This window comes from Camelus ferus, chromosome 19 (genome assembly GCF_009834535.1).
Source record: "Camelus ferus isolate YT-003-E chromosome 19, BCGSAC_Cfer_1.0, whole genome shotgun sequence".
NCBI classification, from domain to species: Eukaryota; Metazoa; Chordata; class Mammalia; order Artiodactyla; family Camelidae; genus Camelus; species Camelus ferus.
This window is the reverse complement of record NC_045714.1, coordinates 5,973,671-6,000,790: the sequence shown is the minus strand read 5'-3', so window position 1 is coordinate 6,000,790 and position 27,120 is coordinate 5,973,671. Positions and strand designations below refer to the sequence as shown.

General features: G+C 55.5%; 1 protein-coding gene across 7 annotated transcripts in view; it reads left to right on the top strand.

Moving 5' to 3' along the window:
- RIPOR3 (RIPOR family member 3) overlaps positions 1–27,120 on the top strand; it is a 68,142-nt gene that overhangs the window by 37,240 nt on the left and 3,782 nt on the right. For 5 of the 7 annotated variants that reach the window (XM_032461369.1, XM_032461368.1, XM_032461370.1 and 2 more), the window contains 18 exons: positions 572–690; positions 8,584–8,730; positions 11,248–11,326; positions 13,984–14,007; positions 14,313–14,369; positions 15,000–15,149; positions 15,324–15,387; positions 15,735–15,778; positions 15,961–16,086; positions 16,173–16,318; positions 17,776–17,905; positions 19,456–20,025; positions 22,807–22,937; positions 23,886–24,009; positions 24,540–24,675; positions 25,297–25,458; positions 26,151–26,312; positions 26,805–27,007. In XM_032461369.1, the coding sequence (XP_032317260.1) occupies positions 572–690; positions 8,584–8,730; positions 11,248–11,326; positions 13,984–14,007; positions 14,313–14,369; positions 15,000–15,149; positions 15,324–15,387; positions 15,735–15,778; positions 15,961–16,086; positions 16,173–16,318; positions 17,776–17,905; positions 19,456–20,025; positions 22,807–22,937; positions 23,886–24,009; positions 24,540–24,675; positions 25,297–25,458; positions 26,151–26,312; positions 26,805–27,007 (2,574 nt within the window). The remainder of the gene's footprint in view (positions 1–571; positions 691–8,583; positions 8,731–11,247; positions 11,327–13,983; positions 14,008–14,312; positions 14,370–14,999; positions 15,150–15,323; positions 15,388–15,734; positions 15,779–15,960; positions 16,087–16,172; positions 16,319–17,775; positions 17,906–19,455; positions 20,026–22,806; positions 22,938–23,885; positions 24,010–24,539; positions 24,676–25,296; positions 25,459–26,150; positions 26,313–26,804; positions 27,008–27,120) is intronic. The other 2 variants (XM_032461366.1, XM_032461365.1) reach the window with 2 other exon arrangements.

Here is a 27,120-nt window from a genome sequence, read left to right as displayed (position 1 = left end):
TTCCCTCCTTAGCCTTTCCTTCTCAGCTCTTGGTTGCCTTCTCCATGGTTGGGACAGATCCCCAGTCATTTCACTATGGGCTCCACATGGTAACTGGGGTTCATCAGCCTCCCTGCTGGACCCAGAGCCCTGAGGGGTGGTGGCAAGGACTTTGCCTGTCTCACTCAATGTGTCTCCAGCACCGTGTCTGGCACACAGTGAGTGCTCAGTTTGTAGAGGGGGGTCAGGGTCACTGGCAGAGAGAAGTGGCTGAGGGGAGGGGAGAAGAGCTGATTCAGCAGTTGCTGGCTCCCCCTGTGCGAGGACTCAGCTTTGCTCAGGCATTAAGGACCCAAGTGCAGACAGCGTACAGAGACTTGGGTTTGAATCTTGCTCCTGCCGCTTGCCCCAAGCAGGCTCCCTAAACTAATCAAGCCTCAGTTTTCTCATCTGTGATCTGGGGACAGTACCGGCCACCCATCTCTGGGGGCTGTTGTAAGGTCTTTGGGGGCCATGGTGGAGGGTGGCTGGCCTGCGGTCAGCACTCACCAGGTGGCAGTGTGAGGCTGACTGTCCTGTCCTCCCCCTGCAGGTGACGGCCATGTCGGTGAGGGTGCGGTTCCTGTCCTCCGGGGACACAGGGGCCGTGGGGGTCATGGGCCGGAGCGCCTCCTTTGCAGGCTTCAGCAGTGCCCAGAGCCGGAGGATCACGTAAGTTCTGCCTGAGTCATGGTGGGGAAGGGGGCTTGTTTGAGGGCTACGGGTGGGCGGTGGGGGCGGGCAGGGACAGCCTCCTCCGCTGCCAATGACCCTGAGGCTCGCTCTCATGCCAAGCCTGCAGCCCAGGACAGTGTGTGTGTGAGAGAGTCTTGGTGTTGGGAGAATCCTGTAACTTGCTTCTGATCTGGACAGGTATCATCATGTTCCTGGCAGTTGATCCCAGAATTTGATCTGCCTGAGTTTATCAGGCCCACCTGGCAGATCAGAAAACTGAGGCTCAGAGAGGTGGTGCTGCTCACCCAAGGTCACACAACAAGACTGGTTCAGAGTTAGAACTTAGTCTCCTAGGGGCAGGGCTAGTATGGAATGTTCTTCCTGTTTAACAGAATGAGAAATAGAGCCACCTGTGACCTGGGGCCAATGACTTCACCTGCGTCTGGTTTCCTCATCTGCAAAATGGGAATCACAAATGTCCCACCCTCACAGGCTTGTCATGAAGGCACAATGAGGTGACACCTGGCAAGCAGCTGGCACACGCCTGCACACAGTAGGTGCCTGTGGGAAGTTTCAAAGGATAAGGAGCAGCCTGGTCGACACTGAGTATCTGGGCACAAGCTCATGGCTGCTCTGCTGGGTGTCTCCTCCAGCTGCAGGTGATCCCCAGGAGGAAGGGCCGTCTCTGCCCAGGCCAGCTGGGTCTTGGGCTCCAGACATCCTGTGAGGCCCAAACGTCTGCCAGTCTGAGCAGATGTGGTGGACAGACAGGACCCCCAGCCAGAGCAGGGCACAGAACCTGGTTGATCAGTGAGCCAGTCAACAACCAACTCTCATCCTGGCACTTCCTTGCTCGAAACCTCCAGAGGTTCCCATCCCACTTAAGATACCATCCAGGCCCCTCGAGGCTGGGGTCTGGCCGGCCAGCCTTCTTCTGAACCCTGTGCTTCAGCCACATTGACCTCGCTGCCCTCCAGGCCTGTGCACAGGCTGTGTCCCCCACCGGGAACTCCCCTGACTCCTCTTCACCTAGCTCGCTCCTGCTCAGTTTTCTTCAGGCCTTGGCTTCAATGCCAGGTCCTGGGGAGGACCACAGAGGTCCCAGACAGGCCCTCCTCTCGCTCTTTCCCCAGGGCTCACCAGCTGCACATTAGACACCCCGCCTCCTCCCGCCTTCACCCGTGATGCCTGGCCCCACGGCCAGGGCCTCCCAGCTCACTTACCTTGTCTCTGCGTGGCTCAGTTCCAAGGTTCTGAGGTGTGCCTGGGAGGAGTGGCAACTCAGGGTTGAAATCCTGGAAGCACCCTTAGGAATCCCAAAGTCATTCTACAACTATTTATGGAGTTCTGACTCTGGTCAGACCCTGCCCCGGACTCTGGAGACAGATCAGACCCTGCCTTCCTTTCAGGGCGCAAAACAAGGCAATGATAATCAAGGTGGATCCAGCTGGTGGCAGGTCCTGTGAAGAAATTTTTAAAAACCTGGAGCATGCAGGAGGGCAGCAGGCGGCGGGGGGGAGAAGCCCTCAGTGAGGTAGTGGCGTGGTTAAGCACAGGTGGGAGAGAAGAGGGGGGTTGATCACATGCAGACATGGTGTGGGAGTGGGGAAGCCTTCCAAGAAGAGGCAATAGCACGTGCAAAGGCCCTGAGTTGAGAATGAGCTTTGAGGGACAGAAAGGGGATGTGTGGTCGGCTTGTGGGACAGTGGTGAGAGAGGGAGGGGGACTCTGCGGGGACTTGTGGGCCCCCGTGAAGACATTAGCAGTGTGAACGGACCCACTGGAGAGCTGAAGCAGAGGAAACTAAGGCTCCAAGACAGGAGGAAATTTGGCCAAAGCCCCAAAGGGAGTTAACACCTTGGGCCTCTCCGAGCTTCCAAGTGAAAGTGTGGATGCTAAGGAGGGTATAGCCCACCGGTAGAGCACATGCTTAGCATGCACGAGGCCCTGCGTTCATTCCCCAGTACCTCCACTAAAAAAAGAATTAATAAATAAACCTAATTACCCTCCCACCCCAAAAATGAAAAGAGTGTGGATGCCACTGGGAGGAAGGCACACAGTAGGCGCTCCATGAATGCTGCTGAGAGGGGCTAGTATAACCTGGCCAGAGAGAGATACTGTTTCTCAGCTGAACTATCTCTGCCTCTTCCTGGGCTTCATCGGGGCCCCCATGCCATGGGGTCTGTAATTAGGGCTGCTAAGGACAGCTGTGAATGTCCCCTGGCCAAGGGGGCATCCAGCCCATGTGCCCCCCGAGGCTGAGCGCCTTGGCGTGGAGCTGGGCGTCCCACAGGGCACCTTTCTCATGAGAGGCACTATGAGGACTTTGTCCCTGCGGTCTGGCAGCAGGGGAAGGGTCCACAGACCCTGCAGCCAAAGCCGGCTGCCTGGGCGTGCACTCACACAGGGCCCTGCGCTTAAAAATGAACACTCTGCTGTCCATATCTCAAATTCTTTATCAGTTTTGAACAAAGGGTCCTGCCTACAGCTCTCCTCCTGCCAGGCTTCTGGGGGCCTCTGGACTTCACACATCCCTGGGAAATGTCCCTCTAGGCTCCAGCTGGTAGTTTTGCCCAGTGAGCCAAGGTGGGCCCCCAGCCTCTTGCTGCTGCCCTGAATTCCTGGGGTCACACTCTGGGTGGAAAGAGAACAGAAGGAGCCTGACCTGTGACACCAGGGCTCATTGGTCATCAGCAAGGGTAACAGTCATGTCCTGCAAATCCTGTGTCCTAGTCTGAGAAAGACAACACTGATGTCCTGGACCCCTCCTGGGGCTCCTTGTCCTGCCCCCTGCCAGGGGATTCTGGAGGATGCCTGGCCCGAGCGGGTTCTGAGGTTCCTGGGTGGCACCGTCTGGCCTCAGCCTCCGCAGTCCACCTGTCCAGGCTGAGGAAGAAGCAGCCCATAATGGCAGAGAAGCAGCACATCTATTTTTAACCTCCTGTCTCTGTCTAATTCTCAGGGGTCTGGACCCTGGGCTCTGGGGCTGGACGGTCTGGATTGGGTTTCAAGCCTCACTTTCTGGTCTTATTTCCAGGTAATCCAACCAGGCTGAAACATGGCCACATTGCCAAGGCACTCAGCAGTGGGAGCGGGTCAGGCAAATTAACCTTAGACAAGAGAGCAGGAGAACAGGGCGCCACTTAGTTGTCCCCAACTCTCATCCCTGCCCTGGCATCTGAAACCCCTTTGACTCTGGACAGGGTTTTTTTTTTTTTATTGCATAATCAAATAATTCACTTGGGGAAATAATCTGGAGGGGGAATTTTACACTAAGGTGTGAATGACTGCTATAATAAAACCATATGTAATAATATATACTAATATAACATAAGGCCATGTATAATAAAGGTAGGGGATGAAGAAGAGGACCAGGTCCTGACACTGTCTCATTCTGCCCTGACTGACAGGCACAGCTGCTCCTAACCCCTTCCTGCCACTCCTTGGCTAGGCCTCCCCTTCCCCCAACACTGCCTCCCAGGCTGTCAGGCAGGTACCCTCCTGAGCCAGGAGCTGCTGTGATGTCCTCACCGCCTTGGGAATGCCTCTGTTGGGACAGCTGGGAAGTGTAGGTGTGAAAACTAAGCAGAAGTCCTTGATTTTCAAGGAGTGGAGGCTAGAGAAAGAGGTCATAGCGAAGGGCTAGACCCCAGAGGCAGGTGTCAGAGAGATGGGCTAGTACACACAACACACCCTTTGCACACGCCGCATGCTTGTTTGTCATCATCCCTGTGCATCTAGTACCAGCAGACACAGGAGAGAAGGTGAGCTGACACCAAGCTTTAAGTCCTCACCTGAAGCGTGTCCAGCCAGTCCTGTTACTTACCGCTCCGCGCCCATCCCCAGCCCGCCTGCCTCCAGATCCCGCACCTGCAGCAGCCATGCCAGGGCCTCCGATAGCGTTTCCCAGTGACACCAGGTAGAAGGACAGCCTGGTGGCCCCACGTGACGGCTGGGGCCAGTGGGTCGCACGTGCCCAGCGGGAGGCTTGTCTGGCATGCCGGGGAATGTTTAACATTTACTGAGTCCTCCCAGAGCTGGTGTAACATCCGCCCCGGAGGCTGCTCCCTGCCCTGGCAGCTGTGACACCGGGCCAGACATGCAACCTGATTTCGCCATCTGGAGGCTGCACATACATCTCCGTCCCTGGCGGGGCCAGCCCTCAGAGTGGCCACCACACCTGCCCCGCTGAACCTCAGACAGAGCACTGGGCTCAGAGCTGCCCCAGGAGCCAGTGCTGTCAGGCACAGCCGCAGCAGCAAGGGTGAGGAAGTCTCCAGATTGATGGAAGGGGGGCCCAGCTGAGGCTGTGCACCTGCAGGGGAACGTGGGCTCCTGGGTACTGGCAGGTGAGCGGGCTTCCTGCAGCCCCATCTCCAAGCTGCCTGCCCACCTGCTGGGGATGCTAGCCTGTCCGAAACCTGCTCCTCTCGAGGCTGCAGCCCTGCCTGTCCCTGCCCACCTGGAGATGGCAACCGTATGGAGGGTGTGCTCCAAGAGGTGGGTGATGTGGCCTCAGGGAGGGCTGGGGGAGGGAGCACAGCCCCTTCTTGGGCTTTGCAAAGTGCAAGTATTTATTTGATGTGTACTATATGGATAACGGCAGATGCATGGTGAGCACTACCGAGGTGGCAGCTTTGTGCCCGGAGTTCTGTGCACATTAACTTTACTCAGACATCACCTGATTGGAGGAGCCTTCCCTGTTCAATCTATTTAAATTCATTACCCTGACCCCTTTCCCGCCTTGGCACTAGGTACTATCTGACATACAATTTTAAAAAATTACCTTATTTAACTCCAAACCTTATATGGCATTTACTTTTTGTGGGGCACTGTTCAAAGCCCTTTATGTTTTTTAACTCATATAACCCTTACAGCAACCCTTTCTCTGGCTCCCATTTTATAGATGAGAAAACTGAGGCACAGAGAGATTCAATAATCTACCCAGGATCACACAGTTTGTGAGTGAGGGAGCCGGATAGAGACTCTAGCGTCTGGCTCTGGAATCTGTGCTTGCTGCCACTTCCCCGGGACTCCCCCAGCTGGCATGCCGCCCACGAGGGCAGAGCCTTGGCTACTCTTCCGTCCTTGGCTCCTAGAATGGTGTCTGGTGCACAGTAGGTGTTCAGGAAATAGCTATTGAATGAATGACAACATTGAGGGGCAGGCACACTTATTATCCCCCTTTTACAGGTGAGGAAACTGAGGCTCAAATAGACTACGTGCCTCTGACCTCTCGGGCTAGGATTTGACCATGGGCGGCCGACCTGGGGCTTGTGTCCCATGAGCTGATTTGAGTTCCCAGCTTGGAGAGGCTCTTGAGGGTCCAGGGCGGGGTTCCAGAGCCTTCCTTGGTGCAGCATCCTTGGGACCCAGTTCTCAGTGCCGGGCAAGGCCTGGGATCTGCATTTCCTGCATGTTGGTTTTTAATGCAACTGTGCAAACCTGGTGGGGAACCTTGGGCCCTGGGGCTTGGTCCCCATCAGCAGGGGTGGACAGGACAGCTCTACTGAGTCATTGCAGGTGCCTGTGACAGTGCCTGGAATGTGCAGCATCTGGCTGGGCTAGAAATACAGCCTGGCCACCTGTGCCTGTGGGCCTCTCTGGGACCACGGCGTGGTGATGGCCGGTGGCCCTTCTCCCAGGCCTGGCAAAGGAGCTAGAGCTGTGTCCTGCCTGCCCCCTGCCTGGCTCTCCAGGTCACAATCCTCCCCATCTCCCTGTGGACTGTGAGCCCTCCAGGGTGGGATTCTGGCCCCTTGGCTCCCAGAACAGCTCCTGACTCAGAGAAAGCCCTGCCCTGTGAGTGTTTGAATATATGAATGAGTCCTGTCACCTTGATTTTTAAACCCCAAAGGGCAGCAGACGGTGAAGGGCTCCTAGGGACACTTGGAGCTGGGTTTCCAGCAGGAGGATGCCTCCCAAGTAAAGCAGAGATGGTGAACCCCTGAGAAAGTGGTCCTACTGTGGTCAGAGGTCATGTCAGAAATGCACATTCTCAGGCCCTCCCAGACCTGTCAAACCTGAAACGTTGGTGGGGAGGAGGTCGGGGGAGGTCAGCAATCTGAGTCTAGCAAGTCCTCCAGGTGGTTCTGGGGACCGTGAGAGAATCCTGCACCCTGCTCCGGGATCGGCGGGTAGATCCCAGGCTGAGGCCCTGTGTACATGTGGGTTTGGGCCCCAGCTCTGCTGCCTACATTATCTGGGGCAAGTCATTTATCTTAGCCTCAGTTTCCCTATCTTGCAATGGGGTTAAATATAATACTTGCCTCTTTGGGTGGTTGTGAAAGTCGGTATTTACAAAAAGCTCTCAGCAAGCGCCAGGCCACAGCAGGCACTCGGCGTGCCTTCCGTTACTGTGGCAATGGTCCGCTCCCAGGGCCCTCAGGCGGGACGGTGCTGGTGGAGCCGGCAGCCCAGGAGCTGTGGCCGGAGTTTTGTTTCTCTGCTCTGTAGAGATCTTAGTTGTCATTGCCAAGGTCCTTGAAGCTGGATTTTCCCTGGGACCTGACGTTCCCCATGGTCCCCATCCTAGGGTCCCAAAGGTGGGAAGGGCCCCTTGTCCAGCCTCTCTGGCAGTGTCCCACCTCTGCTTCAGCCAAGCCTTGCCCCGCCGTCCACCCACCCCCATCACACTCGACTCCACTAGCTCCTCCCCTCCGCCCTTGCTCACTCTGTCCCCTGACTTGGAACACCTTTCCTGGGGGTACCTTTTGTCCTGTTCTTTCAGGGTCCAGCCGAGTGCCTTGGGCCCCAGGATCTCCCTTGACATGCTGTTTCTGCTCGTTCAGTTTAGCTCAGTCTTTACTGAGTACTGACTGTTTTCCAGGCTGTGGGTATGGGGAGAGATACAGAGGATGTGATTATTATAATAATGGACATTTAATAAGCATCCACTAAGTGCCCCCATTGTACCAGACGTTTGACCTGGTATCTGACAGAATTCTGAGCACCACCCTCTGACTCAGACTGCTGTTTTCCCATTTTACAGATAGAAAAGTGGAAACCTGGGTAGTGTACTAGTGCAGAAGTGAAGTAGCTTCGACAAAGAAGCCCTCTAAAATAAAAGGGCTTAAATCAAATCAGTTATTCCTCCCTCTTTCTCATAACAGTGTACAGCCAATGAGTGGTCAGGCTGTCCAGGGCCTGTTCCTTCTCTCCTGTTGCTCAGACATCCCTGTGGGGGGCACAGTGCGCATGGTTGAAGCTGGCTCCTCAGTGTACATGAGGAAGATGAGCAGGGAAGGGGGAGAAGTGGGAGAGAAAGGTTCTCTTCCAGCGGAGTGAAATATGTTGACTAACCCAGGCGTGGGACATGGGTTTGCCTCAGAATGCCCATGTGTGCATGTGTGTGTGTGTGTGTACGTGTGTGTGTGTGCATGAATGGTGATCTGCCAGGCCACCTCCTTCCAAAACTCATGCATAAAGAGCAGGGTTGTGGAGATGCCCCAGAGGAAAACTGAGGCACTATTAACAGAGGGAGAGGAATGGATGCCAGGCAGGCAAAGCCAACAGGTGCCCAGCCCCTGGGTACACCACAGGACTATGATTTGGCCTCCCATGCTGCTCTGCCTGCACAGACAGAGCTTGCTGAAGAGCACAGACAGACAGCACTGGCACGCGGGCTGCTATACTATAAGTTAATTTCTCTATATTAAGTTAGTGTTATTCTTTTAATCCTCAAATCCAGGCCCTCATTTTACAGATGAGAAAACTGAGGCCCAGAGAGTCTTGGCAACCTTTCCAAGACCATGCAGCTTGGTGGCAGTGAGGTGGGACTTGGCCAGGTCTCCTGACTGTCTGGGGTTCTGGCCACAGTTCCCAAAGTGCCTGCCCCCGGGAAAGGTTTTATCCAGACCTCTGCTCTGACCCCTCCATCCCTTCTCACAGAAAGTCCGTCCACAGGAACTCAGTGAGACCTCGAATGCCTGCAAAATCCTCCAAGATGTACGGCACACTGCGGAAGGGATCTGTCTGCTTGGACCCCAAGCCACAGCAAGTGAAGAAGATCTTCGAAGCACTGAAGAGAGGCCTCAAGTAAGGATGGGCTATTTGTTGCCTTTGACAAATGCATTCTTTGGCCTCGTCCCCTCTCTGCCTCTTCCTGGGGAATGTGGGTGGGTCTTGTCTGTAAGAGGCCACAGAGGGAGCTCCTACTTATTCATTTAGTCAACAAGCATGTCCTGGGTGCACCCACGTGCTCGGCCCCATCCTTGGGCACTGGGGACGCAGTGAATACAGCAGGAGGACCCTGGTCTCGTGGAGCTCACAGTGTAGAGGGGGAGATGGCAATAAAGAAGTAACGTGATCAGTGCCGTAACTTCCAGTGATGAAGGTGATGAAGAGATCATGTGTGGAAGGCCTGTCATACAGGGTGGTCTGGAGAGACTCTCTGAGGGGGTTCTGATGGTTTCTGAGACCTGAATGGTCTGAGAAGGAGTGGTCTCTGGGGGACAAGGCTCCTGGGCAGAGAGGGAACAGCACAGGCAAAGGCCCTGAGGTAGGAGCTTGAATAACAGCTGGAGGTCAAGGTGGCTGGATTCGAGTGAAGGAGAGACTGACTGATTTACTGAGAAGAGGCCAGAACAGGCAGATTCATTCTCTTATTCCCCATATTTTTTCTGAGGGCTTGTGAAGTGCCAGGCGTAGGGTACAGAAATGAACAAAGCACAATGATCCCTGCCCCATGGAGCTGCCATCCTAGTGGGGGATAGACAGACAATAAAAAGTATAGAAAAGTAGAATACAGAGTATGTCACAGGGTGTGAGTGCTATGGGGAAAAACAAATCAGGGTAGATGGTGTGGGATTGATTTAAAATAAGATGTTCAAGGAAGGTGACATTTGAACAAAAACCTGAAGGAGTACAGGAGTGAGTCCTGCAGATAATGGGAGAAGAGCATTCCAGGCCAAGGGAGCCACACATGCAAAGGCCCTGGGGCAGGAACACGATTGGAACAGCAGCCTCCTTGCAGCTCTCACTGCCTCTGGCCCACCCCTTCTCTATCCTGCCACTCCCTCCTCTGCTCCAGTCTCTTCTGTGGCTCCCTACTGCCCTTGGGAGGGCATGCAGGGAACTTTGTGACCTTCAACCTTTCTAGACTTTCCTTTCATTATTCACTCCCTGTGCCATCTTCTTCGTGTGTTTGTGCCTTGGCTCCTGCTAAACAGCTCTGGGCAGTGGAGAGTCAGGGGAGGCTGCGGCACCGCACGACTCTGGTCCACCGTATGCACTTGCCGAATTGAATCTGTTCCTTCTTCCTGGGAGGCCCTGCCCTGCCCTCTACCTCTTGTGTTCCTGCTCTTCATCCCTCACTAATTAATTAAATAATAATAATAATAATAATAATAATAATAATAATAATAATAATAATAATAATAATAATAATAATGAAAGCAGCAGCAGAGCAGCTATGACATGTTTGGTGCCTCATATACATCGGGTCCTTTATGCCCGGAAGAATGCTGTGAGAGAATTTCTGAGCCTCCTTTTCCAGGAGAGGAAACTGAGCCCCCAAAATGGGAAGCAGCTCATCCAGGACCCCAGCCAGGAAGCAGGGAGTGGGGCTCCAGGGCCAGGGCTGCCTGCCCCACTACCCGCTGGGCTCAGTGTGAAAGTTCCCTCCTCCCGGGCTGGGGCCTGGCTCCCCACGCAGGGGGCATCTCTCACCCTCCTCCCACGGTGCACCCAGCGCTGGTGCCGAGTGAGAACGGGGGTTGTGCCCCGAGGGTGGAGGCCTGTCTCCAACATTCTCCTCTCCCAGGACAGTGTGGGGATCCCCACGAGGGCCGCACGAGACTTATCTGGGGTCCGTGGCTCCTTCTTCCTGGGGAGCCCACCCCCTGAGCGAGCTGTGGCCTAGCAGAAGGTGGTACAAGTGGGCCCAGAGAGGGTGAGTCACCTTCCTGGGGTGAACCAGCAAATCTACAACGGAGCAATATGAGGACCCCACCTGGCCTCCAAGTCTAGACCTCGGGGTTTATGTCCAAGTCTCTCTGGCTGGAAAACACAACATGATCAGTCCCCTCTGACCCAGTGTTTTCTGTGCCTTCAGAATGGGTTCGTCAGGCCTCTCTCTGGTCCTTGGTGCTGGGCCTGCCTTTGTCTGTGAGGGAGGCGTGATCTCGCTGACCTCCCCGTGGGCTGGGGAGAAGACAGTGGCCTCTGGAGGCCACTGCCTGGTTTCAGACCTGGGTTCAGCCTCTTCCCTGCTGTGAAACTCTGTGCTGAGTTGCTTGAGGGTCAGTTTGCCCATCTCTGAAATCGGTATAGTAACAGTAGACCCCATTTGTAGAGCTGTTTGGGGATTCGCCTGAGAGATTCCCCATTTTGCACAGCGCTGAGCAGACAGCCCTCAGCGTGTGGGACTCAGAGGCCGAGCCCGAGCGAGCGGGGGCCCAGCTCCAGGGCGCTGGGCTGGCTCTGCGCTCTGAGAACCGCAGCCGCCCTCCGTGCCGGCAACTGCGGTTGCCTCCGGCCCCGAACACTGCTCACCTGCCAGTTTCTTTCCTCCTCTACTGCTTCTCCAACTCCCTTCTCTTGTTCTGCTCACAGGGAGTATCTGTGCGTCCAGCAGGCCGAGCTGGACTACCTGTCAGGACGCCACAAGGACACGCGCAGGAACTCCAGGCTGGTGAGACCCCTCCCAGGCCCTTCCCACCGAGCAGCCTCGGCTGGGGTTCAAAGGCGGACCCTCCTTCACCCCTTGCCTGCATCACGGGTGTGAGTCTCAGTCTCCGAAATCAGAGGCTTGGGGAATGGGCCTTCTTTATTTCGTGATGAATGAACCTGACTTGGACCCTGATGAATTCAACCTCACAGGCTGGTGGCAAGCTGCCCCCGCCGCCCCCACCCCTCACATGGAGCAGCAGTTCACAAATCTTATGGCCACCTCCATCCTCTCTTTAGTTCTAGAAGTAACTTTAAGGTGGGCAGGTGTACAGAGGTGTGTATACGTCAGATGGCCCTATTTTGTAGGTCTTGGCTATCTGGGCCCCATGCATTCGGTGTAGCCTATGTGATGGCAGGAAATTGGGTCAGGCATCGGATCCAGGGTGTGTCACAGTGGCCCCTCACACTGTCCTTTATCAACCCTGCATGCTCCCGCAATGTCCAGCAGCTCTGCAGTTTTTCTGTCTTCCGGGGCGCATCTTTGAGGCTAGCCCAAGACTCACTTGCTCTGGGCTTTGCCATCTCCTGAGAAGAGCCAGATTTAGGGAAAAAACAAACAAAAACAAACCCTGCAAACCCCCAAAAACCAAGGCCAAAAACAAACAAAAGATAGGGTGCCCAGTTAAATTTGATTTTCAGAGAAATAAATCATTTTCAGTACAAGTATGTCCCATGCAATCTTTGGGACATACTTATACTAAAAAAGAAATCTATTTATTGTTTATTGGAAATTTAAATGTAACTGGGTGTCCTGTAATTTACCTGCCTGCCCAGCTAGGACACCGCTGCTCAGGTACCTCCGTCTCTCCAGGGAGGTGCTCTTTCTTTCTGATCTCGGAGAGTCCCTCCCAGCCTCCTCTATCTGGCTGCTGCCTTGTGAAAACCCCTCCTGTCCTTAATGGGATTAGATTTCTGGAAACAGAAAGCAGGAGGCCTGGCTGCCTGTGGCTTCCTCCAGCTTATTCCAGCATCGCTCCTCCAAAGCGCCAAAGCATAGAATAGGCCACCTGATGGGGAGACTGCAAAAACAGGGAGTGGGTAATGAATCTTATCAAAATAGTATCCAGCCACCTCTGTATCCTGGCCCCAGCGGAGAAGACCTCAGAGGTTGGCAGAGAGCAGGGCCCCCAGCCTCACGAGTGTGCTGGCCCACTAGGGGAAGGAAGGGGCTCAGTCACATGCCCTTGGTGGGCAGGCAGGTCAGTGCAGAAACAGAAGGCGCTGCCACGATCCCATCCCCAGTTCCCAGCCCCTCCTAGCACTTGCTGCACGGCCCACCCATCGTGGGTATATCTGTTCTTATGTCCCCGGGTCTCTCTCTCTCAGCAACAAAAGCAACTCTAAGGGAGGTGAGTTCTGTGCAAAGGTCTGTGTGTTTTAGCTGTTCCCATTTCATAGGTGGGCACACTGAGGCAGGGAAGGGGCAGTGACTGCACTAGGGCCTCCTAGGGGGCTGGTGCATGTGGGGTCTGGTTCGCAGCGTCCAAGAAATTGCTGTGTAGTTACTTTTTCTCCTGAAGCCTTGGGAACGTTCCAATTTCTTAATTTCTTATATGGAGTGTTAATTTCATAATCCCACACGTGCATGTCACACAAATGGGAAAAAAGACTCCAGGGGGGTTTAATCCATCTTTTCCTTCTTGCTTGAACCCCCACCCCCTCCAATCTTCTCTGTCCCACCCTGTTTAACCCCTGAGGACAATCTAGTATTTATCATTCCACATTTTTCTCCCCGGTCACATAATCATGTAAATAGACAGACAGTGTGTAGAGAGGGTTTAGGTCAACAGTTGTCTTATAAAAATGAAATCACAACTTACATTCTCTGTCACATCTTGCTTTTTCTCCTTAGTGGATCTCCAACCCATGGAAATTCTTCCAGGCTCAGATACAGTGAGTCTAACCCACATGGGCAAAGCAGGGCCTGTTTTGGAAGTAAAGTTTATATGAACACAGCCACACTCATCACTTATATATTGTCTATGGCTGCTTTCCTGCACCAAGGGACGGAACCATATGGTCTGTAAAGCCTGAAAAATTTACTATTTGATCCTCTATACAAAGATTCACCCACCCCGACAATATATTCCTTTCGCTGGCCACACCATGGCCCCCAGTGGGGATGAACCAGTCTAGATTTGCCGCTTCCTGAAGCCTGAACTCCTGGGAGGTGCCAACTGCCTCTCCCATTCTCAAATTCTCTGGTCACGGCTGAAGTCACTCTTTAAACAATCAAATCACAGTGGTCCTTCTCTTGTTGAGTGTTTACACTGTCCTTTACTCTTCAGAACAACCCTATAGGGTAGGCGCTATGGCCTACCACATTTTATATAGGGCAATGGAGGCTCAGAGAGGTTGAGTAACTTGCCTGGGACACACAGCTGGGAAACACAGCTGGGAAACAGTCAGGCCTAGAGCTGCCTCACCCAAAGCAAATGTATTTAATCATTCTTCCCCCTCCACCTGGACCACAGCTTGCTGACTGCAGGCCTCAGAGGATGAAGTGGCCACTGGCTTTTTGTCCTCTGAACTCAGGTGCCCCTGGGATGTAGCCTCATGGGTCTTGGAGGAGCACTGGAGCCCTGACACCTCCTCCCTCTCTCCTTTCCTTCCCCACAGGCTTTCTATTATGACCTGGACAAGGTGAGTGAAACATCTGTCTGCACTTGGTAAGCAAGCTGGGCGGTGCCTGGGCCCAGCTGGAGAAGAATAACCTCTTTGCTCACATCCCATCCTCCTGGCTGTCCAGAGGAGGAACCCCTGGGCTTCCTCCCCACTTTACAAGTGGGGAAACTGAGGTCCACGATGAGCCTTCCTCAGGGATGCTGAGGCGCTGGCCTGGCTTCTAGCCCAGTTCTCTATGTTAGGACCTGGAGGACAGTGGCAGGGGGCTGGGGGTTGGGGGGTGGCTCAGGCTACTTTTAAAGCATCTTCTCTTTTTCTGGGAGAAGCAAACACGCTCTGTGGAAAGGCACATTCGGAAGATGGAGTTTCACATCAGCAAGGTCAGCCTGGCTTCTGGGGTGGCCCAGTCTCTCAGCTTGCTGGGCCTCTGCTGGGTTAGCAGGGGAAGATTCTCTGGGTGCCAGGCAGCTAGAGAAACTGCAGGGGCTCAGCCCTGAGGTGGGGATCAGAGGGCTGGGGTTGAGGTTTGGGAATCCTGAGTCCAACCACACCATTGTACAGATAGGAGAGTAGAGGCCCAGAGAGGGACCAGGTTTGGCCCAAGGTCGCACAGCAAGTCCCTCAAGCTTTATATTCTCAAACTCTTCCCAGTAGCCCAGTGGGTGGGCAGAAAAATCACAAATCCACCTCTTCTATTTCCTAATAGAGAAACTGGACAGGGAGAGGGTAAAGGATGTACTCAGCCACCCAGTTCACTAGTTCTGTTGTGCACTAGCTGTGTGCCAGCCGCTGCCGGGTGCTGGGGATACGATGTGGATGAGACAGAGGCAGTTTCCGCACCGGGCCGTGGGCTCCCATTTACCGCGAGCGGGCGCAGCGCTGCCCACAGTGGAGCAGGGTGTGAAATGAGGCCGGGGCTGGGGTCGGGTCAGAGCTCAGGGGTGAGTGACAGGCAGATCGGGGCCCCGCCCCTCGGCGTGGGCAGCGCCCACCGGCCAGTGCCCCCGCAGGTGGACGAGCTCTACGAGGGCTACTGCATCCAGTGCCGCCTGCGCGACGGCGCCTCCAACATGCAGCGGGCCTTCTCCAGGTGCCCGCCGAGCCGCGCCTCCCGAGAGAGCCTGCAGGAGCTGGGCCGCAGCCTGCAGGAGTGCACCGAGGTGGGTGGCAGCGGCGGGGGGAGCGCGGAGAGCGGCGGGCCCAGTCTCGGGGGTTTCCTGGGCCCTGAGGGAGCGTCTCTCTCCGCCCCGGGGCCTCTGTCTGGCAGGATCTGTGCGTCTCCGGTGGCCTAGCCCCGGGACAGGCAGTGAGCCACCTTGTGTGGGGCTTTGCAGGACATGTGGCTCATCGAGGGGGCCCTGGAGGTTCACCTGGGCGAGTTCCACGTCAGGATGAAAGGTAACAGAACAGGGCTGAGAGTGGGTGGGCAGGAGCCAGTTTGGGTGTAGGGTCAGGCTTTCTCCGGGTCCCTGGAGCCTCTGCTGAGGGTGGGGGTCGGTCAGAATCACAGGGGTCCAGGCCCAGCCCTGGTTTCCACTCCTGTGACTTGTGACCTGAGACTTGCAAGTCCAGTTCCCCCTCTGGGTTGAAAGTGTGGACCCAGGCCTGTCCTTTGTCATCATGATGGCTCACCCCTCCCTGAAGCTGATACTCACACTGTGGTTGGGGCTCCCCGTGTGAGGTCCCGTGATCCCCAGGGCAGGGACAGAAGAGAGTGAAGAGATTAGCGAGTCTCTGTGTTCCAGGCTTGGTGGGCTACGCACGCCTCTGTCCCGGAGACCAGTACGAGGTATGGCCACCCTCTGGGATCAGTCCCCAGGACTCCCCACCAGGCCTTTGGGGGTTGGGAGCTGCTAGGAACCAGGGTCCCAGCTGGGTTTCTGTCCCCACCTCCACCTCGCTGGCAGGAGGGCCCCTAGGCAGGCGGTATGGGGGGCAGCTGACTCCTCCCTTCTTGGGTCTGGCCCTCAGGTGCTCATGCGCCTGGGCCGCCAGCGCTGGAAGCTGAGAGGCCGGATCGAGTCGGACGACAGCCAGACCTGGGACGAGGAGGAGAAGGCCTTCATCCCTACCCTGCGCGAGAACTTTGAAATCAAGGTGGGTGGGGTCATGGGCGGGGCCAGGGCACCAGGGGCTCGGCTCAGACACCACCCACAACTCCGCAAACCACCCCCGCCCCCTAGGTGACAGAGCTTCGGGGCCTGAGCTCGCTGGCGGTGGGCGTAGTCACATGTGATATCACCGACTTCTTCACCACCCGACCGCAGGTCATCGTGGTGGACATTACAGAGCTGGGCACCATCAAGCTGCAGCTGGAGGTGCTTTGGAAGTGAGTCGGGGTAGCCGCCTCCCCCCTGCCCCGGGCCTGCTGCCCCGCCCCCAGGTCAGCCCCAAACTCCCACCGAGAGAGAAGAGGAGAGGCCTCGCTGGCTCCCTCTGGTGGCCGGACTGCGCCCTAGCACCCCGCCCAGCAGACCGGCTGGGGCCCAGACCCTTCTCGGCAGTCCTGCCCCCACCTCACCGGCCGCCGCCCTCTGAGTTTTAATTCCCTTCTCACTTTTGAACAAGTGACTGTTAAAGACCTGGGCTGGCCAGGACACTTTAGAGTAGCCACCTGGACTTGGTTCCTGGGAGAAGCCTGCCTCTGCCCAGGAGGACTCACCTTACTGCTCCCACCACCTCATTTCCCGTTGACCCCGCTGATCGCCAGGCATAGGCTGAGCGGTCACCTTGAGTCCCCCCGTGGATGGTCACCACAGCCCCATGGATGGACGACTCTCATGAGAGCAACCCCTGCCCAGCGATCGCTGGTCATTTCCACAGGTTTTGTTCTTGGGTAGCAGAGCTTTTTTTCCCAAATGAAATACTGTGTTTTGAGGGAATTCCTTTCTCCTTATTCCCCAGGGCAGGTGCTGCAGGAGCAAAGGGGCTGAGATGCATGTCCTCTGCTCTGGTGCTTGTTCTGACCAGTTGGGGCCAGTCTCTCCTTTCTCCCTGGGGTGGGGTCCGAGCTGGGGTCACTGGAGCTGCTGTCCTCTTCCCGGTGAGCTGGGTGAATTCAAACAAGTGACACCCCAGCCTCAGTGTCCTCATTTGTCTAGTGAGGCCGAGCACCCCTCTCAAGTGTTCAGGGCAGGGGGCTGCCCAGTGCCATGAAACCCTTGGCCAGCACCAAGTCCAAGGCCCTGGGCGTCCTGCTGGCCCGCAGCTGCCCTGGGCAGGCAGGGAAGGCTTCCAGGAGGTGCCGCTGAGCCTCAGGCCCCCGTGGCTGGGCTGGGCCCATATGCTGCGATCCAGGCCTGTGTGCAAACAAGCAAGCAGGTTTCCATGAGGTAGGGAGGGCTGACCAGACCTCCTGCTCCAAGGGCAGGCTCAGCGAGGGCTGGGCAGGAGTGTCACCCCTGTTATTTCACTGTGGATCTGCAGCCTTCCCTGTGACTGGTGCCCCTCGACTGATGAGGAATCTGAGGGGGGCAGTAACATGGTTTACCCAGAAAATGGCAGAGCTGAGTGTCCACCACTGGTCTCCTGAGCTTCTCAAAGGGCCTCTAAAGGGGGGTGTCATTCACATGTGTGGTGGCCTTTTGCTGCCCCTCGCCATCTGGCTAAGGGCCCCCAGGGCAGTGGGCGTCTGAGAGACGTTTCCAAGAGGGTTGAGAATGTGAAGCTGGAGTCCCTCGGCTGTGCCTGCCCCTCCCTGAGCCTCTACCTCTTAAGTCCCTGGGGCCTGTTTCTGGCCAGCATCCTCCAGCCATTCATGACACCCTGGTCTCTGCTCTCCTCCAGCCCGTTTGACACTGAGAGCTTCCTGGTGTCGCCCAGCCCCGTGGGCAAATTCTCCATGGGCAGCAGGAAGGGCTCCTTGTACAACTGGACACCCCCGAGCACCCCCAGCTTCCGGGAGAGGTACTACGTGGTGAGTCAGCCTCACCCGGCAGGGATGCCGTGGTCACGCTGGGATTGGGGCCAGCACGTGGGGCTGGGCTCAGCAGCCTGGCACCTCTGGATATAGCACGCTTTGGGCTCAGCCTCCCTTGTTTTGGAGTTACCCTGGGTGTTTTATCTGTATTTTTTCTTCATTGCTGCCAGACCCTCCATTCTGGGGCCTCTGGACTTGGTTCTGGGCTTGGCTGGTTCTCCTGGATGCCTGGGATGGGGTTCTCTGGATGGTTCTGCCACTCTAGCCGTGGCCTTGGTCTCCAAACTGTTTTACACTTCAGTATGTTTCCAGTAGGTAACACCTTGACACCGTGTATTGTAAAACACCTCTTTCCTGTGACCTCCTGGGACCTGGGTCCCCTCCTTAGCACAGGCTACTGTTGTCACCTTCCTCCGCATTCCTCCAGAGATACTCTGTGCCGTCTGGGGACAGATGCATCTTTATCCCACAGCGGCGTTTAACATAGTCACATGCTGGAGTCTTCTCTGTTGTTCCCAAGAACACGCCTCGCTCTTTCTTTGCACCATGCAGGCTTCCACATTTTGGCTAAAAAAATCGCACTTTATTTAATAAGATATTGAGGTTGTTTCAGTTCCTTGCTGTTACCAATGACAGGGCAGGAATAACCTGATACACACATCATCTAAGTGTGGTCAAGTATCTTCCCAAAACAGGTGCCCTAGTGAGGGTCCAGGAACAGAGACAAAAACCAGGACATTCTGTCAAGCCCAGAGGGTGATGCTGAGCTGAACCAACCTCCTGCACGCTTATGGCCCTTAGTCAGGGAGGGTGGCTTTAAATGATCCCGGCAGCCTGTGCATTTGGAGGAAACTTCCTTGTCTGGCCATGGTGGTCCCAGTGTACTTTGGTTAAAAAAATCATCTATGGTCAAGAGCATGGGGTCTGGAGCCAGATGGCCCAGGGTTTAAATTCTTTGCCTTTCATCTGCTGTGTGACTTTGGGCAAGTCACTCATCCTCTCTGGACTTCAATTTCTGTATCAGAGAAATGAGAATAACAGCACCGCGCTGATGGGGTTTTGTGAGGGTTAAATGAGTAAATGAGAAGTGCTTTCAGGAATGCCTGGCGAAAGCAGACAGTGCTGTAGGAACATTAACCATTATGATTGGTCTGGTTGGTCAAGGTGCAGCAGAGGGGGTTAGGGTTCATGTCAGCACCCCTGGATTAAGATTCTTGCACTTCAGTCCTCATTCTTGTGGCCTGAGCTTCAGCCGGTGCCCAGCCCCTCTGAAGTCATAACAACGCCACCCTCGGGGAGTTGTGGAGAGGCTCTTAGAACTGGCTGGAGCTGGAAAGGAGTGAGTTGGAGGCTGATGAGGGAGATGGGCCGAGAGGTTCCAGGCTCTTAGCAGCACTTCCGGGCTGCCAGTCATCTCAGTGGCCGTCAGTCATCCTGAGAACGTGGGTGGCAGAGCAAGCAAGCGCCTGTGAGGGGAGGGCCGTCTGGGGGCCTTGCTGCGGTCCCCGGGGCGGCTGCTGAGGCTGGTCCTGCATCCCTCTCTCCAGTCTGTCCTGCAGCAGCCAGCACAGCAGGCCTTGTTGCTGGACCAGCCGAGGGCCACCTCCATCCTCAGCTGCCTGTCTGACGGTGACCTTCGGGGCCCCAGCCTGCGGAGCCAGAGTCAGGAGCTGCCTGAGATGGACTCCTTCAGCTCCGAGGACCCCCGAGACACTGAGACCAGCACGTCAGCGTCCACCTCGGACGCAGGGTTCCTGCCCTTGGCCATCGGCCCCAACACCTCTATTGAAGAGGAGGCCCAGGAGGAACCCCCACCCCTGGGCCTCCTGCCAGAGATGTTCCACCTGGCAGGGGGGGCATTTGTGGAGCAGCCTGGCTGGAGAAATTTCGGAGTGGAAAGCCTGGACCTGCCACAGGGCTCCCCATTCCACGACCACATGATCCCGGGGAGCCAGGAGGGCCACGATGAAGGAGAAACTGAGGATGTGGATGGGCCCCGGGTGCCCCTTGAGAGGCCCCTGCAGGAGGTCCTGGATTTACTGCGGTCCAGAGACCCTGCCCCGCCCCAGCTCCGGGAGCTGGAGTACCAGGTCCTCGGCTTCAGGGACCGGCTGAAGGTATGTCCACTCTTCGCTGGGCAGAAGCCCTGCTTTGCTGATGGTGCAACGACGGGGAGTGGGTTCCTGGGGCGGCCAGCCTGTGACCCGGGTGGGTGATGTCTCCTCTTTGGGCCTCAGTTTGCTCATCTGTCAAGTGGCCCTTATTGGGCTGGGAGCAGGGTAGTAAGAGGAAGTCGGGGCTCAGAGTGGATAACTTACTCCAAGTCTGGCCAGAACCCAGCCCCATCTTGCATCTTCTGACCCTGGCAGGTGGGGCTGCGGCTTGGCATTAAAATCCCAAATTTGGGGTGTTCTCAGGGACAGAGCTGGTATGGAGGAAGGCCCTCACAGCCACACACCCCACACTGAAACTTCTCAACAAGGCCCACGCCAGGGGCTGTTCTTGGGTGGTTCTCAGAAGCAGATGATCATATATATATATATTTTGGCTTACATAACATTAGATGTACGTAAAATAAAATGTGTAAAACCAGCACCTACTGATACATTAATTAATTTATGGAACCACTGTCTTTTGTGCAGGACATACACTGGCACTGAAATAGTTAAACAGCTTTCTCCAAAACTTAGTTTTGGTTGTTTTATCCCTAAGCCCCTCAAGGATACAATCCAGCACAGGTGGAACAAAGCTCAATTTTTTGTATCTAGTAATCAAGGGTTCACAGTTTATCGCTGCTACTGTGTTTTAAAAGGACCTGCCACAAAATTTCAAGAAAAAAATTTAAGAAATAACATCACCTTTTTTGGATTTCTTCACAGCTTTTTTATGTAGAACCGTTTGAGTCAGCATGCACGCAGCGGTCTGTCACATACCTGTATTTTGAAAAATTATACAAACTTTACCTAAACATCTTAAAAATAAGACCACAAGACAGTAATTTTAAACATCTTTGAGGAACTTTTCTTTTTGGGGGCAAAGCAAGTCAGAACAATAAAAATGATTATAGGCTGTGGTTTTTAATTTGAGTTTTTTCAAGAGAAATTGTACAAACATGTATATGTGTATAAATACACATACTTATATGTGTGTGTATCTGTGAGGATTTAATGAGCATTTAATTTTATGTGTGTATAAATACGCGTGTTTAAACACAAACACACACACACACACACAAACACACACACACACAGAGCTGGTTCTCACAGTCATGGGTTCTGTTTTTGTGAATTCACCCACCTGCTGAAACTTGCTCGTGACATTTCCCAGGTCGTTCCAGGGTGCGTGCAGAGGGGCAAAAATTTGAGTCACCTGATGTTCAGGGTCTCGGCTGAGACTGAAGCAGGCGCCGCTCTTCTTTCTTGTCTCGGCTCACCCTGTACCAAGTGTCCTTTCACGTCCACCTGGTGCTGTGTTGTCCACATTCCTGCGCTGATTTCTGGCGATTTCACGGTTTGAAACAGCCCCCGAGCGCCGAGCTGAGGCGCTGGCTAGCGTTCCTAACGTGCTTTATGGAGAAAATCTGTGTGTGAGCAAAGCTCTGTTCAGGCGTGAGTTAAAATGTTGTTGACCTTGAGTTCAGTGTTAACGACGCAAAGATACAGTCTGTATTAAATAAGATGTCTTTAAACAGACACACGTAAGACAAGGTTTCATCTTGATTGGTTGATGAAAATGTGACCCGAGGCTCACGGCCTCTGCGCTTCTCCGGGGAACAAGGGCTCAGTGTGCAAATTCAGTGGTCACGGCAGCTGTATACACCATAACTACCGGCAGTAACAAGAACTGATTGTGTGTGTGTGTGTGGGTGTGTGTGTGGGTGTGTGCGCGTGCACGTGCACATGGGCACACACATATCTGCAGATACACATTTGTTTTTTCTATCAGGCAAGGAAATCTCTGCAACTAGCCTTATTCTTCTCTTGTTGCTCAAGGTTTTCTCTTTGGGCTCAACTTTGGTCAGCCCAGTTTTGGCTTGCAGGGCGGCATCTGCTCAGGCTGGGTCTTGGGTGCACTTTGTGTGGGACAAGGCCCTGGGGAGCCAGGCGTGGGGATGGGAATCAGCCCCGGAGTCCCCGATTCATCGGGGACCCGCCACCAGGAGGCTGTGATGACCTGACTAGTGGAGAAGCGGTGGCTCCTGCCCTCTCTCCCGCCCCCGCCCCCGTTGGCAAAACCCCCTCCTTCCACGTCTCCCCAGGAGAAGAGACATCTGGAATCCAGAGGCTCAGCTGGAGCTTCTAAGCCTCCTGAAGAGCTGTTTGGCCTGACCCACACCATTTTTTGTTTTTGTTTTTTTTAAGTTTCTTTTTGTGGGAGAAGTCATTGGCTTTATTTATTTAATTATTTTTTTAAATGGAGGTACTGGGGATTGCTAAGCACACACTCTACCGCTTGAGTTATACCCTCCCCCACCCATGCCGTATTTTAAAAATAATTTGGAATTAGTTGTCAATATTTAGAAACTGGACAGCTCCCCATAAAAATCTAGGTTTCCAGCTTTTCTTAGAAAACTGAATGATCTGACAGCCATGGCTCCACACTCCAGGTGGCAGCAGAGCAGATCTCTTGGGGGAGGGCCCTGCTCTCCTGCTCACTCCTGTCACTTGTCCTGTCCCTGGGGGTGTTTGTGACTGGTGAGGTTTTTCAGATCTGTCTCCCTCCAGCTGTTCTGCCAGACCTGTCACAAGCCACTAGGGAGGGACCTTGGAGACGTGCCCCCCTGCCCATCCTTGACTTGGGGGACTGAAGCCCTGCTGAGGGACAGTGACGCTGTGAAGGTCGGTGTGCTGGGCGGGTGAGTGGGCTGCCCTGAGGTCTGGCCATCTGTCCGTCCACAGCCCCGTGGAGCCCGCCAGGAGCACGCCTCCGCCGACAGCCTGATGGAGTGCATCCTGGAGAGTTTCTCCTTCCTCAACGCCCACATCACCCCGCACGAGCTGGCCCTGTTTGGGGACTCCCAGGACCCCCGGTGAGTGTACCCCTCCCAGTGCTGACCCAGTAACCAGCCTCAGAGCCACACTTTTTGCCAGCCTCCTGGCCTGTGTCTCCCATGGCCCAGGCCCTGATGTGCATTTATCCTCTTTATTGTGGTCCCAGCCCCGCCTGGCCCAGAGCAGCTCCTCAGTGACCACTGAGCGAATGAAGATGCCTCAGCCTGGCCCTGAGCCTTCTGCTCTGACCAAGGGGCTTCTTTTTAATCTTAAAAGATAACAACACTGCATGCAGCGCAGCCTCTGCCCTCTATAGAACAGTCGCGCAGTAGTGACCCCGCTCCCTGTTCCCGTTGCACAACCGTCCATCTTCATCTGGGACAACTTCCTTCTCGGTGAAGCAGCCCCCGCCCACTTGAGCCCCTCAAGTGCTTCCCCTGCACCCAGATCTCCGCAGCACAGAAGCGCATAAACAGGCTACACTTCTCTCCTCTCACGATGCCCTGGGTAGGGTGTGCATTTCCACCCAGCATTACGGTGTTACTGCCACCCTCCCAGGGCTCAGGTTCAGCCCCTGCCACAGAGCGGACGTGGTGCTGGGTACACTTGTGTCTTGCTCACCTACCGTGGCCCTGAGCTTGGGATTCCTGTCCCCACTTTACAGATGAGTGAACTGAGGCCAGGGGAGGCAGACTTGTCCAGAGTCACAGAGCTAGGAATTAGTTTGCACCTTAGGCTTCTGCTGCACATCGCACACCCTGGAAGGCTGAGAGGCCCACGCCATCCCAGCACTCGTTTTGAGTTGTTACCACCTTTTGCTGCTTCTCCTTTTCTCTTAGTTTTATCCTCAGTTTAACTCCATCTCCCTGGGACCTGGAATTAGCCTCCCTGATCAGAGCTCTCCAGGGAGGGAGGGCTTCCTCTCCCCTTGGAGGCAGTGGAGCTGCTAACTGAATGGTCACTCAGTTCTTCTCAATTCAACTCAGATCGGACGGGACCCCACCTCCACCGCCATCACTGAAAGCGTCATCCAGGGAGCTCACGGCTGGGGCCCCGGAGCTGGACATGCTGCTTGCGGTTCACCTCCAAATCTGCAAAGCGCTGCTGCAGGTGGGTGAGGAACTGAGGAGGGCCTGAGGGTGGGGGGTGAGGTGGGGTGGAAGGTTCAAGTCGGGGTGAATAGTCATGTGGTCCTTACGCAGCCCAAGCCCTAAGCTGAAGGTGGTGATTGCAACTCTTTCACAGATGCCAGAACTCTAATCACCACTGGCTCAACCAAAAGAAGATTTTTTTGGCTCATAGAATTGGAAAGCCCAGAGATGGGCTTCAGGCCCAGCTGGATCCAGGGTTTCAAATGCCGTCATGACTGGGTTTCTCCCTCTCAGCACCGCTTTCCTGTGTTGGTTGGCTTCACTTCCTGGCAGGCTGGCTCCTAGCGGCAAAGGTGGCTCCTGGCAACTCCAGCCTGCATCCTATTATCTCAGCCACCTTGGTGAAGGAGGAATGGACACCCCAGATGACAGGGAGCTACCACTGGGATAGAAAGGATGGGCACAGGGCAGATGGAAGCCACAGTCACAGTGGCTGACCTCAGAGGGCATGTTATGTGCTAACCTGGAGCATCATGGGCTGCTTCCTAGAAACTGGACTCTCCTAATTTGTCGAGGATGGTCCAGGACTGCCTTCTGGAAGAAGCTGCACAGCAGAAGCAAGTTCTGGAGATGCTTTCTGTGCTTGATTTTGAGAAGGTCAGCAAGGCAACATCTGTTGAAGAGAGTAAGTGTCTGCCTTTCACCCACGGGCTGCTCGTGTGAATGGTGCGAAGTGATGAGGATGAAAGCATGGGGGGGCTCGTCTCCCTTCCCGACACTCGAGGTTAAATGGAGCCCAGGAGGCTCAAGTTGAGGCAGTGGCTGGGCTGGGATCAGACACACACTGCTGGGAGGGAAGGGAGGCCAGGCAGCCTCAGTCAGCTGTGTGACTCTGGGCAAACGAGACACCTCTTGAGCCTCAGCTTCGCCGTCTGTATAATGAGGAGGCCACTGGGTAGGTGTCATGAAGGAATCCCCCAGTCAAGGCACACGGCGTGCACTCAACAGTAGCTGTGACCCCAGTTCTGCCTCTGCCCCCATAGGACTTCCCCTTGTCCACAAGGAGAGGCTGGTGACCACAGCCCCAGGGTTGTTGTGGGAACTGCAGGTGGTGGCCTAGATGAGGTGCTTGCAGCGAAGCTGCTTGTCCTCTGAGTGTCACATCTCAGCGTGGGAAGGGGACTCTGCGGTAGGTCAGGCAGTCCCTCACTCCCTGACCTCTCCGGTCCCAGTGGAAGGGCACCCTGGGCCTCCTCGTTGCCTGCTCCTCCCCACCGCCAGTCAGGTTCTGAGCCCGGGCTTTCAGTCGTCCCACAGGCTTCCCGGAGGAAGGGGTGCCTGAAGGTGTGGAGAGGGTGCACAGAGCCCGGCGGGGTCCTGTCCTGCCCCGGCACAGCGCTGCTGAACCAGCTCAAGAAGACATTCCTGCACAGAGTCGGAGGGAAACACCCAGGGCAACTGGAACTAGGTAACCCCGCCCCGCCTCCCCCGCTGGGTGGAGTCTCCGGGCTCTTCAGTGTTGTCACAGCAGGCCCCACCTTAGCCCCATCTTCATCGCTGCACAAGTCTTCGTGGCATCAAATGGAGGAGTTTCTCAGCTTAACTGCAAGGCACCTCCTTTTCCTGGGGAGGGGGGAGGGGTCTGTGATACCCGAAGCTGGAGACATGAGTGCGCTGGTGTGTTTTTCTGGGGACAGATTCCATAGCTTCCACCAGAATCTTGAAGGGGTTGAGAAGGAACCTTTGTGGCAGGACTTTATCTGCCCCATAAAGGCGGGTGTCTCGAATGTTGGCGGGACCCCTCCCCAGAATGCAGAGCCGTCTCATTTTTCTCTGTTGACAACTGAATGGTGACAGTCATACTCCAGGCAGTGGCTCTGAAACTTCAGCAATTCTAACCACCTGCCTATCCCAGGCCCCAGCTCTGGGATTCACATTCAGGGGCAGGTGGGGCTCAAGGCTGGTGGAAGCCCCGCAAGACCCCCAACTCAGGCCTGTGGCCTCAGCGGGAGCAGGCTTCTCGTGGGCACGGGGCCGCACAGAGACACCCGCCCACGCGCCATCAGAGAGCCTGTGTGCTGACCTGGCCGTGCTCGGCTGAGAGGCGCCGAGGGGGTGAGGTCTCGGTTTCCCCTCACGCCTTTGCCCGTGTGTCCCCAGCCTGCCGCAGGCTCCTGGAGCAGGTGGTCAGCTGCAGCGGGCTGCTGCCCCGAGCCGGGCTCCCCGAGGAACAGACCGTCACCTGGTTCCAGTTTCACAGCTACCTGCAGAGGCAGAGTGTCTCCGACCTGGAGAAGCACTTTGCCCAGCTCAGCAAGGAAGGTAGGCAGGGGCAGGGGGGCAGGCGGCCTCAGAGCAACACAGGAACAACGAAGGAACAGCCATCACGGAGCCCTCTGTCCCAGCTCTGGGAGGCTGGTTTTCCAGAATCACTGCCGCTTTCTTTCCCCTCCAGCTGTTCTTCTGAGAACAGATTTAATTAGATTCCACACTCAGCCCATGTAGAAATGAGCTCCAAGGGCAGGAGGCTTCACAAACCTCAGAGCAGAGACCAGAACTGGATGTGAGGGTGACACTGGGCTGGCTGGAGTCCCTGAAGTGCGGGCTGGGGGTTTATTAACTTTCAGGGTGTATCTGAGTCCCTGCTAGAAAGCCTTCCTAGAGATTCCAGGAGGCTCCTTTGAAACCCATCCAGACTGGGCCTCAGTGATTACATGGGCTTGTCCTGGGATTTGCTTCTCCATGGCTCATGGACGACCTGCAGCCCGGCCACAGTCAGAGGGGCCCTGGGCATCCTTCTTCTGTCTCTTCCAGTAACACTCGTTGAGGAGCTGCAGTGCGTGGGCCGGGCCAAGACAGTCAGGAAGCTACAGGGGAAGCGGCTGGGCCAGCTTCAGCCCCTGCCTCAGACACTGAGGGCCTGGGCGCTGCTCCAGCTGGACGGGACCCCACGGGTGTGCAGGGTGGCCAGCGCTCGCCTGGCCAGCGCAGCCAGGAACAAGAGCTTTCGGGAAAAGGTACGGTGTGGGAGGCGGCAGCCCCCTGGCTGCAGGTGTGTGGGTTGCGGGGAGCTGGAGGGAGGGGGGCTTTCTCTTGGAAAAACACAAAGGAGAGAGGAACTGGAGGGCTG